The sequence below is a fragment of the Mytilus edulis genome, chromosome 4, assembly GCF_963676685.1.
Source record: "Mytilus edulis chromosome 4, xbMytEdul2.2, whole genome shotgun sequence".
NCBI classification, from domain to species: domain Eukaryota; kingdom Metazoa; phylum Mollusca; class Bivalvia; order Mytilida; family Mytilidae; genus Mytilus; species Mytilus edulis.
The window spans coordinates 78388041-78401242 of NC_092347.1; the positions used below are offsets into that span (position 1 = coordinate 78388041).

At 33.6% G+C, this 13202-nt stretch overlaps 1 protein-coding gene across 2 annotated transcripts; it reads left to right on the forward strand.

The window, feature by feature from the left end:
* Positions 1–3797: 3797 nt before the first annotated feature.
* Positions 3798–12789, forward strand: LOC139518538 (uncharacterized). Of its 2 annotated transcripts, XM_071310036.1 has the most exons (6): positions 3800–4068; positions 7533–7642; positions 8271–8358; positions 9499–9612; positions 11190–11338; positions 12634–12789. In XM_071310036.1, exons 1-6 carry the CDS (start codon positions 3930–3932, stop codon positions 12643–12645), a joined length of 612 nt encoding a protein of 203 aa, XP_071166137.1. In that variant the 5' UTR covers positions 3800–3929; the 3' UTR covers positions 12646–12789. The 2 variants fall into 2 exon arrangements, with proteins under 2 accessions (XP_071166136.1, XP_071166137.1); XM_071310035.1 differs by lacking the exon at positions 12634–12789 and having other exon boundaries at positions 3798–4068; positions 11190–12552.
* Positions 12790–13202: the final 413 nt, after the last annotated feature.

Consider the following 13202-nt stretch of genomic DNA (forward strand, 5'->3'; position numbering starts at 1 on the left):
TTTTGAATTTGGGGGTTGCACGATACGAGTTTCAGGAAAAACGCTTGATTCCAATATTATATTCAAACCAGTCATATGAACAAAGATGTGGAACTAAGAGTTTTCTTTTGGTAAATATTTCGCAATTATTACACCGATTATACGTTACAAAACAATGTTCAGATTACTATTTTTGTAATATGATTTTGTATATCAATCACAGTATTTGATAATATTTTAATCAAGCCTGAGTGGTAAACAAGGTCAGACATGAATGACGTTTTATCGTGATTGATAAAAAAATGTTCTGACCGAGTTCGTCGAAAATGTACTAAGAACTTGATATGCACGAATCTGTGGATATTGAGGGTAATATTTTCAATATGCCCGTCACGTTTTTTGTGTGTTTTCATTGCATTACCTGGTTTTGTTTCTTTTTTAGTTGGAACGGAAGTGCTTTGTTGTAGCAAAAGATAATTCTATTAAACATAACACTTAACAGATACTGGCTTTGATAATAAAGTATTTGACCGGTACCTTTTCATGTGGGTCTAAAAGGTTAATTCGTTACGAAGATTGAAAGTTTTATACCAGTTAATACTTTAAAGGCTTCTTATATTCGTAAAAGAAGATATAGGGTTTACAACAATAAAACGGCAACTTAACAACACCAGACGACGGGTACCACATGTGAAGCAGAATCCGCTTACCCTTATGGAGCACCTGAGATCATCACATTTTTTTGGTTGGGTTCGTGATGCAAAGTCTTTAATTTTATGTTGTGTTTATTGTGTACTATTATTTGTTCGTTCGTCGTTTTTCTTTTTTAGCAATGGCGCGTTGACAGTTTATTATCAATTTATGAGTTTGACTCATACACATATTTGCTGTGCATTATCCAGATTACAAGTAAGAATAAAAAGATTTGACCCATGTCATGGTTGAATTGCTTAAAAAACTCTTCAAGGAAACCAGGTTTATAATTGAATTTGTTAAGCCGGACGCTCGTTTCGTCAAGATGAGACTCACCATTGTTACTTGAATCAAAACGGTTCGGAGAATAAATTATACACGACATTAATTATATAAAGAGCATTTAAAAATTAAAAATTCAGCAAAGTGTTGTATTAATTATATATTTTATTAAAAAGGTAAATCAATTAGAATATTCTAATATTCACCGAGACCCTAAAAAAATACAGATAGACAGAACAAAAATAGCACATGCAAGTATAATTCTTGCTTCTCTTGTTTAATGATTCGATCTGAGCCTTTTTGTAATAAATTCCCCCAGTAGTCTATGCATGGCCGAATATATATGCATTATTTAATTAGTTGTGTACAATAGGGAAATATTCATTTAGTTTATATACAAAAGTGATATCTTTCGATGAGAAAATCTTGCATAAACGTCCATCATGTTCCAAGAAATATAAAAGGAATGATATTTTTTTCAATTTTCTTATGATCATAAAAATGCAATGTTGAATTATCTGCATATAAATCCATGTTTAAATATTTAACATGAACTTGAAAATAATTCACAAAACAGATTTTTTGTAAAGAGAGTATGAAAATGCAATTAAAACTTAGTAATCTATAAGTACTTATAGAGAAGGTTTGGTATGCTTTATTATGATTGTTGATATATAACATAATTAGATATCGAACGTACCAGGCGTATAATTTGATAGGCCAGACGCGCATTTCGTCTACATAGGATTTATCAGTGACGCTCGGATCAAAATATTCAGAAAGCCAAACAAGTTAAACGTTTAAAAGCATTGAGTTCCCCAAATTCCAAAAATATGCCAAATACGGTTAAGGTAATCTATGCCTAGGATAAGAAAATCCTTATCATTTCGAATAAGACGTATAACAAAATAAAGGAAAAAATTAGCTGTTACAATTTTTTACAGTGTGACATGTATGTTAAATATATTAAGTGTAGATTATTTGATTTCAAAATTATATACTTTTTACATAGCATAAGGGAAATACACTTTGAAATAAGCTTAACCATGTCCAAGAAAACAAAACGACCAAGCAAACTGTTCTTCTAATCCTACATACACTGTCTACCAATATCACACATAGTAACTTAATTGTAGGCAATATAGTATTTGTATAGACTTAAAATTTAACCATATATTTCAACAATGAGATTTGGTTTTTGTTAGTTGGTACTTGATGCATCTACACACCTCGTGTAATGGATTTATCTATTCTTGCAAAATTAGTAATACTTAAAAACATGATCTCACATTAAAAGTTATAATTTATTTTAAAGACAACAAAAGAACAATATAACACGTTATCAAGATGATTTACAACGTCAGTACCTATAATCTATGTTTCAAGGCCAACGTGTATTATTTGTGAAGTTAATACGGAATATTTATCTATCTACAAGGTCTTGATATCGTCTTATGAACCTTTTTTTAGAAAAAGGACGAGACATTATTTGACATAACCCTGGTTAAATATAGCAATATAAATCATGTTCTCACAGGATAACTCATATGCGAGATTATTGTTAGACGTGAAGGACGTTAATGATTTTATGAAGTAGAAAGCCAAAATAAACAAAAATGGACTGTTTGTTAGTACTGCATCTACTTCAAGGTTATATATGTATGTTGGCGTCTGTTTTGTTGCACTTCAGTTCAGTTTTTTTACTATTGTTTCGTTGTTTTCTCCTTATAGTTGATTTTTTCCCCTCGCTTTTGGTTTGTGACCTGCATTTGTGTTCGCGTAATCTATTTATCACTATTGAACAACTAGAATTGTTTAACGACCTTGACTGGCTAAACAGCCCTCGCACGGTCGGCTCGGTGCCCGAAGGCGTTTGGGGAGCATTTAAATATTTTCTGTAGTGGGTCAGGAACAGGTGGAAGACGCCATTTAGGTAGGTCGCCATCTTGGTTTTGCTGAGTAGTTTTTGGTTTGTTTACTATTTTGATGTTTCTTTACAGTCGATACTCCACAACGGCTGTTTTCATGGCCAAGTTGATCAGCTGGACAGCCCGCTAACCACGACGATGTGTTGTTGGTAGATGAATCATTGACTCTGCTCTGTACAGTTTACAATGGGAAAACGACGTTACAATAGCCATCGGACGTCTGGGCAGCATGTGACACTTACCCATCCACAATGGGTTTCAGAGTGACGCTGACGCGGGTCTAATGTAAGACGTCTCAAGCCTACTAGTTTATTGTTGAACCATACGAGCAGCGTAACATGTTGTGGCCAACGGGTAATCAGGAGCTAATCCAGCACGTCCTTTCAGCTGTAAGGACTAAGACGTGACTGTGATTGCACTATTGAACCGAGGTATACAACTATTGACTATATTTATATACAATGCGTATACGTTTGATATACATAAATCCCATTGAATGCTAGTAGTTTGCCTGTTTTAGTCTATCTGAATAATACACCATCCTTTCAGTTGCTAGTATGCATGTGGTAAAGGTTATTATCAGAAATGTTCATCCTTCTTCATCGTCCCTTTTGCTTGAATTGCTTCTACTATGACGAACAAAATGTTATTGAAAAAACATTAAAAAGGACCCAATACAAGTTCAACATTCACATAAAGATATGTTTCATTCCCATAGATCGATGTTGAACGTATTTTAAACGTTGTCTGTACTAATTGGTTTAAATTTGAGAGAATAGTTGAAGGGATGAAACTTTGCATAAATTCAATAATTTCCTAGGTGCTAATTTACAGCACTAATATAAGAACAAAGAATCGACACAAGTATATTTTGACAGTGCCATGCTTTATCGCATCGTTTATTCCATTACAGTAGCAGCGGCGGTTTTGTCACTCTGTTTAGCAAGTACATATGTTAAATTACAAAACCTTAAACAAGAGAATAATACGCGAATAAATGGAACACCATTTGACACAACATCGACTATATCATTTCTGGAATGTGCAATGGTATGTACCGATAGAGATAGCTGTTCATCTGCCTGCTATGAAACTGGTTTAAATCTTTGTCATTTACATTCAGCTTGTTGTCCTGAAGTGGAGGTTACTGAAGGAGCACAGACAATGAGAAAAAAACCAGTAGCTGGTAAGTGTTTCCTTTTTCATAGCGATATAGTAGTTTCTCAAATTGATGTTTGTATTCTTTAATTTTTTTAACAATCTTTAACAAATCTGTAGGTGTATGCTCATTATTCTCTATTCTTAATTATTTTGTAACATCCACTCAAGTCTATTATTTATAATATGTTATGCCTAATTGTCTCTATTGATATCATCTAAATAATTGAATATATAGGGAATTTATCATAGTACGTTGATTTTTTATACATGTACTGTAAATAAAAAAAAGACAAAATATGGTATTTCCATCCATGACACAAAATCACTGCAAGCTCAGCAAACAAACAAAAATGTGCATGTTTTACTTTTTTGATAAAATCTAGGGTTCATAATTATTTTAACAATAGCACTTCACTTTCTATTTCTGTTCTAACGTTTATTTTCCTTTGAAACATATCTGTACATTGTTATACGATTGAGATGTAATGCGACTTTGAAATAAAAAAATACATTGGCCAATCAAACAAAATAAAACTGTATCGCAAGTCAAAATGCTAAGTGAACAACACATATATCACTCTTTGGTAAAATCCGAATAAAATTTATGACCTTCGCTCAATGAAAATGACAACATGCTTGTACCCTGTTTCACTATAAACCAGATTAGGGACACCCAAGAAAAAACTTATAACAAATATGACTGTTGTGTTTTCAAATGATGTTAAGATATTCTGTACAGTGATACAATACTAAATATCCCTCTTTATTCATAAATCAAACAAATATGACCAATATTATTACAAAAAAATGAACATATGCATTTAGGAAATATAGAAAATAAAACTTGAAGAGTCATATTTTGTCAAAACGCCAATCTTCATAGGGCATAAACAATCGACATTATAGGCAACAAAAATATAAAGATTATTTTTCTTTGTCCATATTTAAGCTTTGTTGAACAAAGAAACTGATCACTGACTGATCTTTGTCGGATGACATTCGGTAGAATCAGGACCTCATTCTCTTGTTTTTAACCATGTGCAGAATACAAATTGAATTAGAATCAGAATGAGAACGGGAAAATCAGACCAAATTCGGCTGGAAACGACTGAATAAGGACGCTCCCTGAACAATATCTGATTGTTGTCGTAATTAAATAGTTTTTTATACAAATCTTATTTATGCGGGGTTCACACATTGCCGATTATTGCTCCCGTTTGAGATCAAACAGCGATACGACACGAAATGTAAAAAAGTCGGAATACTATACTTAATTATCTGGAATTGCCTATCATTGTCCGAACGCAGTCGTTTAAGTTCGTAACAGATTCCTACGGGTGGGGAAGGGTCCGAATAGTTCGGCGAAGCACCCCGACAGTTATGTGCGTCCCGTAACATTCGGGGAAACTCAGCCGATTTTGTGTAGGCGGATTACAATCGTGCCTATGTCGTGACAGATTCTGCTGTATGTTCTGTGTGTTCTGTATTCCGGACGGTGTCCTGTGAAACGGGAATGATCTGGAGAAATTTTTCATTGCTGTTTTTCTGCCGATTGAGTTCAGATTGCATCCATATCTTGTCGACTGTGAATCGTTGTTGCCGAAACCGTTCCGGAACAGTCCCGGTATTAATACGAAATTCGTCAATGATACCCACGTCAGAGTCCCGACAATTACAGAATACAATACGACTGAGACCAGAAAAAGCCGTTTGAAATGCAATAGAGCGGACCGTGATAGGATTACGTTCCGATAATACCCGATCATCCCCACAAATTTCGAACGGACAACTTCCGTCAGCATTGGTTCACTGTCTGGTCACTGTCTGATCTCTTTCGGATTACATTCGGTAGAATCGGGACGCAGTCGTGACAGACTCGGTCGAATTTTGCCAGGAGAAAGATACAAATTGGATTAGAAGCGGATTGAGAACGGGATTATCGGGATAAATTTGCTTGGAAACGGTTGAATATCGACGCTTCCTGAACAATATCTGATTGTTGTCGTGATTAAATTATTTGTTTTTCAAATTTTAATTAATGTTTGAATTTCCATTCACGATTCACAGGATCTTGATCAGATTTTTGACAAATTTTAAATGGGAATGGTCCTGTCAAGGACGGCAGTAAAAATCGTGAGTGTGTGACCCCAGGCCAGCTTAAAAGTTTGAACTGCCAGCCACGATTTACAAGATCTTGACCAGACCAGACAAATTTAAATTGAGAATAATCCTGTCACGGTGAATATCGTTAAAGTATGACCCCGGATTTAGGTATAATTATATAAACAGTGGTATTCTCCTAATGTAACAGGAATGCGTCCTGCAGTAATAATAACAAAGATAAGTTTCCTCTTAATATTCCATTTTTCTTTTTTGTTAACCGTTTTGATTTAGAAGATTTGTTTTGTCTACGTGTCTCTCTCTAAAGAAAAGTTCGACAACAATCGGCACCCTATTATATCTATCTTAACTAACTAGTAAAAAGGAAAATATATGAAAATTGAAGGATCAATATCGATCATAGGAAAATCTAGAAAATTACCGAATTGAAACAAGATTATCATATTTCAGAATAATATAGAAAAGAAAAGAAAATAACATCAAAGTGAATAGTATAGCATTTACCACCGTAATGTGAAACGCAAGTTATACGACTTTAAAGAAAACAAAAAAAAAAACAAAGAAATTAAAGATACGTAATCCATACGACAGTTGTGTTTATTATCAACCTATATATATAACGTCTAAAAATATCATCAGACATATTTTTGATGTCACACAGATGTTTATATTAGACAAATTTGTTATAAAATCCTTTTTAAACGGATATGTTTCTACACAGTATCACATTAAGTTATATATTTTCCCCCAAGACTATCTTATGGACAATAGTTTAATATTCTAAAAGGGAGAGGGGAATTTATGGATAGATTTATTCTGGTCTGAAAAGATCATTGCTTATGACGAGATAAACAAGAATATAAAGCCAATCAAAAGTATCAGATAATGATACTCTTATCTCGTCTACTACTAAAAGTTTGCACCGCAATTGAGCGTCACTGATGAGTCTTATGAAGGCGAATCGCGCGTCTGACGTATCAAATTAAAAGCCTGGTACCTTTGATCATATACCATATGCATTTTTCATTACGTGGATAGTATGATTAAACAGTGTACATTGCATAGAATTTTATAACCATAAATCAAACCGCGCATCTTCAGAAGAAAGTTCAAACATTGGCAGTTTTAATGAAACAAATGCTGACATATAAATTTCGCACAATATAAAGTTGATCTTAGTATAACTAACCTTTCGCTTTCACTCTCCCGATGGTAAATGGATATGTTAAATCGAATGACGATTGTGAAATTATGAGGCTATAATTGTGTGTTGGTGTTCGTTCATTTTATGAGATTTTGTGGTTTTTACACTGCTTTTTACAAGCTCTTTGCCAATGCTAGCACATCATGATTGCCTTTTGATTTCAGCATCGTGTACGTGTCCCATTGGATACACAAAGCTGGATAATCAGCATATTAGTCGTAACTGCTACCTCTTTGGCGGACTAGAGCACTGTCTACCATGGCAGTCGGCTGAGGTGAGTCAATAATACAATGAAAACCTCTATTTACTATTTTGCGTAAGATTAAAAAAAACTAATAACCAACTAGAATAAAACAAAACCCCACGTATAATAACACACCTTTAACAAAGTAAACAGGTGGGTCATTGACAACAATACCCTATACATGTAAGAGAACACAAAAAGGAGAAAAGCATAACTTTTTTGGATTAATGGATCATCATGATATTTCATTACAAATAGTGTATTTTAATTCCTTGACAATTGTTACAGTAAAAGTCCCGGTAGGATTAAGTTTCATTGATATGGTTAAAATAAAATCGATTTTCGAAATCTACCCCATGAATAGATTTCTTTGGTAGTGTTTGGCAAAACGTTTAGAAATTTTGGGTTCTCAGTGCTCAACTTCTTATTTTTATTTTGCCTTTATAACTTTTTTTTTAATCGAGCGTCACATATTAGTCTATTGTGGGCGTAACGCGCGGCTGGTTTACAAAATTTCAAACCTGGTATATATTATGAGTTTATCTAATACTAATGCTGTATATTGAGATTATGGTAGGATTATTAGGCTGAGGGCAAATTTGCTATGATAGCTCTCTATTGCCTCATTTGTGTTGAGGACTCTTTCTTGTGATTCCAGGATATATGTATGAGCACTCGGGGCGCTCACTTATGGGTTCCTGATAGCAAAGACGAAGCTGAGGCACTTCGGGAAAAATTTGGAATAGGTAAGTTTACAATATTTGTGAAAAAAAATATTTATTTTGCTGTTGTAGATTGAATCAGAGTTTTGTCTACTTGTCAATGATTGGTAAATAAAAATAGGGTTTTAAGAAGTTTTGGGATAAAAAATATTAGGTCTATAAGAATAAGTAATTGATTGATTGATTGATTGATTGATTTGTTGATATAATTATTATAATTTGGATTTTTTTGTGTTTCAACAGACGTAATAAAGTTCATTTATTACTTAGAATCACATAAGATCGTGTGTTTGTATGCTGTTCGTAACGATACTATTTGAAATATTGTATGAAGTACAGACACAGATAGTTTAGTGTAAGTTTAGATGATTCCATATCAATCTCAAGTACTTTGCACTTGTTGCTGCGAATTTCCTTCACATGTAGTGATACATTTTCATTTTTTTTCTTCCTGCTGTTTTTTTTTTTTTTTTTTTTTTTTGTATCTTTTGTTAATTTGGAGAAAGCGAGTTGCTTGTACTGATTTTTATATTGATATTTCATTTATGTACTTTTTGTAAGTGCTCTGATCGAAAGGAATGACTTCTCATTAAACTAGTTTAACCCGCAATATGAGTCTGTATGGCACCTCTGCAGTGTTTGTCTTCTGTCATATACTTATATATTTTTCTAAAATCATTTTTAATGATTGTTTGTTGATTAAAGCTCTATTGTAGTTACTGTATACCTTATCGATACGCAACTTATTTAGTAATAGTATAAACTGTACCAGTTTTGCTGTACCAGATGTGTATTTTTCTGTACATACCAGATGCACATTTTGACAATTAATGTTTCTTCAGTGAAGCTCGAGGCCAAAGTATTTGCTAATCCAAAACTTAATACAATCATTGAAGAGTTGATCAGCAAAAGGACCTACAACATAAAGAACTTACGTAAATTACGTTGATTTATAGCTAGAAATAATGTAAAGACATATAAATGTTGTTGAAGTCGGTATATGTAAATATCTTTTTTATTTGTGTCGTTTGGTCTATTGATCATTGACGTATCTCCTTCCATGTTAAATAAATCACGATTTTTTTCCTGAATAAGTCCAGTTGCAAATAAGGGGCTGGCTATTTGCTACATTAATGACGAAACATTCAGTTCAATTCCTTTTAGGTGATGACGATGCAGATGTCTGGACCGGTGCCAAAGATCTGACGAATAATGGTACATACCTGTTTACACAGACCAATACACAACTTGATCTTGATAATCTACCGTTTGGACTTGGTGAGTGCTAGTGATTATATACTTCTTTTCAGAGATCATTTTAAAAGCAAAGGTGGTCGGTCTGAGAAGTTTTAGTTTGAAATGGAAAGAGTCTGTCATTCACCCAATATCTATGTAATATATATAAATGATGTCAAGAATTCGGTATAGTATGGTCCTGTTAATGACTAAAACAAATGAAAAGAATATTGACCAAACTACTAAGGTGGTCCGTCATTCACCTTATATATATGTTATATATATGAACGATGCCAAGAATTCGGTATAATATGGTCCTTTTAATGAATAAAAAATTAGAAAAGAATATTGACCAAACTACTAGTATGTTTTAGTTGTTCGTACCAATATTTATAAATATATTATGTATATGTGATTGTCAAAATTATCGAAACGTATGCCAACCAGTCATCAAAAATGTTATAAGATATCTTTGTCGACACCAATTTAACTTAAAATATGATGTATTCAAAGAGTAGATCATATAACCGTCCGATCATATCAATACATAGTGCATGATGCCAGCAATTTATATATTTTTGTACATAGGAATATCATGCTAACTATATTCAGTTGCATAAAAAGTACACGATTTCCTGCATGGGTCAATTATTTATTAGAAGACCATGTTTTGTTTGGCATTAGTAATGAGTTTAGAGAAGTGTAAAATGTAAAAATAAACTGCGGCAGTAGACAATTTCGAACAGTACAAGAATTGAAATTGAATCCAAAGAAACATTTAGAAGACAACAAATTGGAACAACGTTTCACGTGACCGTTGCTTAAAAACAAAGTTAAGAATAATTCCATTGATTGTCTATCACTTCATTTATTTTACATAAAACTTTTTATTTCCAGTCGTTATTGAATGTTAAGTTTGTTAATTTGGGTAAATATAGTTCAGAATACTACATGACATGTTGAGAATATCATGCACGTGAACAAATATAATTCATTAGTCCTATAACATCAGCCTTTGTGGGTTCATATCGTTTGCTTTCGACGGTCTTTTTTCGGATATGATATTAAAAATATATCCAATGAAAAACACTTTTTTCGGATATGATAGTAAAAAAATATCCAATGAAAAACACCGAAAGTAAATAATGACAACAGCAGTATACCGAATGTTCAAAAGTCATACATCGGTTGAGAGAAAAACAAATACGGGTCGCACACCAAAACCGAGGGAAAGAGGAAACATAGAAACGATCGATTTGATAACATCTGCCATATTCCTGACTTGGTAAAGTGAAACGATATGAACCTCGTGGTTCGGCATCGATAGTAGAAAAAAATATCCGATAAAAAACGTCGAATGCAAACGATAGGAAAACCTACAAAGGATTATGTCATAATGAGACTAAACATTTTTATGAACACGTAAACCTTACAGATTTCATTTGACAAGCGAGTTTACGTCAGTTTGAGAGTGCATGGCTTTTAAAAAAATGAACATCGTAGTAGGCGATATATGTTATCTTGTTCACTCAACTGTACGCGTCTTCTTTTTGAGCATTTTTTTTTTTGTTATGGGATTCGTTTTCCCTAATTATCTCTCAACATTGGTCTACTTATAGAAGAAGGATCAAACCGTGGAGGATGTGTAGAACTAGAGTTTAATGATGAACAGTTTTATGAAGATGGTTACTGGTATGATATATATGGTTGGTTCTGGGATGCTGATGAGTGTGACGAAGATGAGCTTTATGTGTGCGAGTTTCCAGTTGTAAGATTAGATACATTTTGTAGAAAAGATACATATACTATTAATTCAAACGTTAAAAACTATCAATCGATTGATTATTAACTTCCAGTAGGAAAACAACGAAACCCACATTTCCCATACAACAGCCCTAAAAGAAACCTGAAGTTGGTATTGCAACATTCAAAGTCAAAATAAAACACTATTATAATTATATTGTGTTGCTGTTGGATGGGAGTTCGGCTAACTGACCACGTTTGTATATCCAAGGCAATATGTGTGGTTCAAAAACAATATAAAGCCATAATGATAGTAATAAAGATAACTTGTACTAGAGACATAATGTATTATATAACTTTTCTAAAACCGAGTAATTTATTATCTGTTGTCAGGATTTTTTACTGGTGATCTGCTAACTCGAATAATTCAAGCCCTTTCCGTGTCCGATTTTCTCCCACACGAGGGCTTGAACTCCTTGTGATCATTGGCCGCGTCGCCTGCTCTCTGTGAGAGAGAGCCAATCAGCGGCGATCAGGATATGAGTCTGCGCAACTCTCTTGAAATTGTCTTACCAAACACGTGTGTTCAATCAACACAAATCCGAAAATAATTAATTAACATCAATTAACATCAGTTTACATCATTTATCATCAATTAACATCCGGAACTCCTCCTTCTTTAGCTGCCAATTTAAATCAAAATTCCCATGTTGCAAAGCGGTGTGAATTTTCCGGTTGACGGTCTTGATCGAGGAAGACGTTCAGGCGTTAATGTAGCCTTCGTAGATCAGCGGAATATAACGACTGAATTATTCGGGTTAGTGATCTGCAGAAATGATATCTATTTTAGTCAATCTCATTCAGTTTTCTATATAATAGAAGAAAACCTCGACCAAAGAGCAGAAAAAATCAATAAAGTCTTCAACCCAGCAAGAATATCCCGCACCGGGCCCGAAAGCGGGCTTCAACTGGCCCCTAAACAAATATGTAAACTAGTTCAACAAAGTGGATGTCACACTAAACTCTGAAATATACACAGACAAGGATTTAAAAAAAACACACAAGACAAAGGCTAGAGGTTCCTGACTCGGAAGAGGCGCAAAAATGCGGGGGTTGAAATATGCCTCCCTTAAATCAACCCCGTCACTAGGATTTATGACTAACAATGATATAAGTTCAACCTATGATAAATTGTCTGAACAAAGTAGGCTTACTCAGAACTGTAAGGATAATATACATAGTTCCTTGTATACACTGTAAAAAACATACTATCCGATAGTATGTAAAAATTGACTAAGATTATTATTTTTTTTGTTACAGGAATGTCTATGACGATTGACAGATGTTGTTTCTTATACTGAACTAATTTCAATCAAAACTGTCTGATGAATAAAAATTAAAAAAACTTTGATCTACATGGCAACTTTTCACTTTATTTTTTGTGCATTCTTGTGTTTACGGTGATATTGCTTATAGAGATTTTTTCTGAATTGGTGGGAGTGGGGATGTTTGTCGATAAATTTGGTGTTGACGTCAGCTGTTTGGTTGTTTATTTTAATTTATACACAAATAACTTGTTAAACAGTAATAGTCCTCTGTTGAGGCCTAGATGTAAGTTTCGGTTGTTGTTTTTTTTGCTTGAGTGTTGGCTTGCTGTATTAAAGACCTGTACTCGCACCTTATTTTCATTCACAAGACTTTGCCAGTTGTTCTGGTTGAATCTAGAGATTGTAAGTACAGAACTATGAGACTGTTTGTCATAACCATGTCACAACTAATTCTCCGTGAATTTATTTCACAATATCGGCACATGTAGCAATTCTAACTGTATATCTCTCAGTCATATACAAGACAACTTTATACTTTCAACATTATTCATCACATCAATA

Coding starts and splice junctions, on each gene's coding strand:
- LOC139518538 (XM_071310035.1), top strand. CDS start 3,930: ATGGTATGTACCGATAGAGATAGCTGTTCATCTGCCTGCTATGAAACT. Junction 7,643..8,270: donor TACCATGGCAGTCGGCTGAG/GTGAGTCAATAA, acceptor TTGTGATTCCAG/GATATATGTATGAGCACTCG. Junction 9,613..11,189: donor TAATCTACCGTTTGGACTTG/GTGAGTGCTAGT, acceptor GTCTACTTATAG/AAGAAGGATCAAACCGTGGA.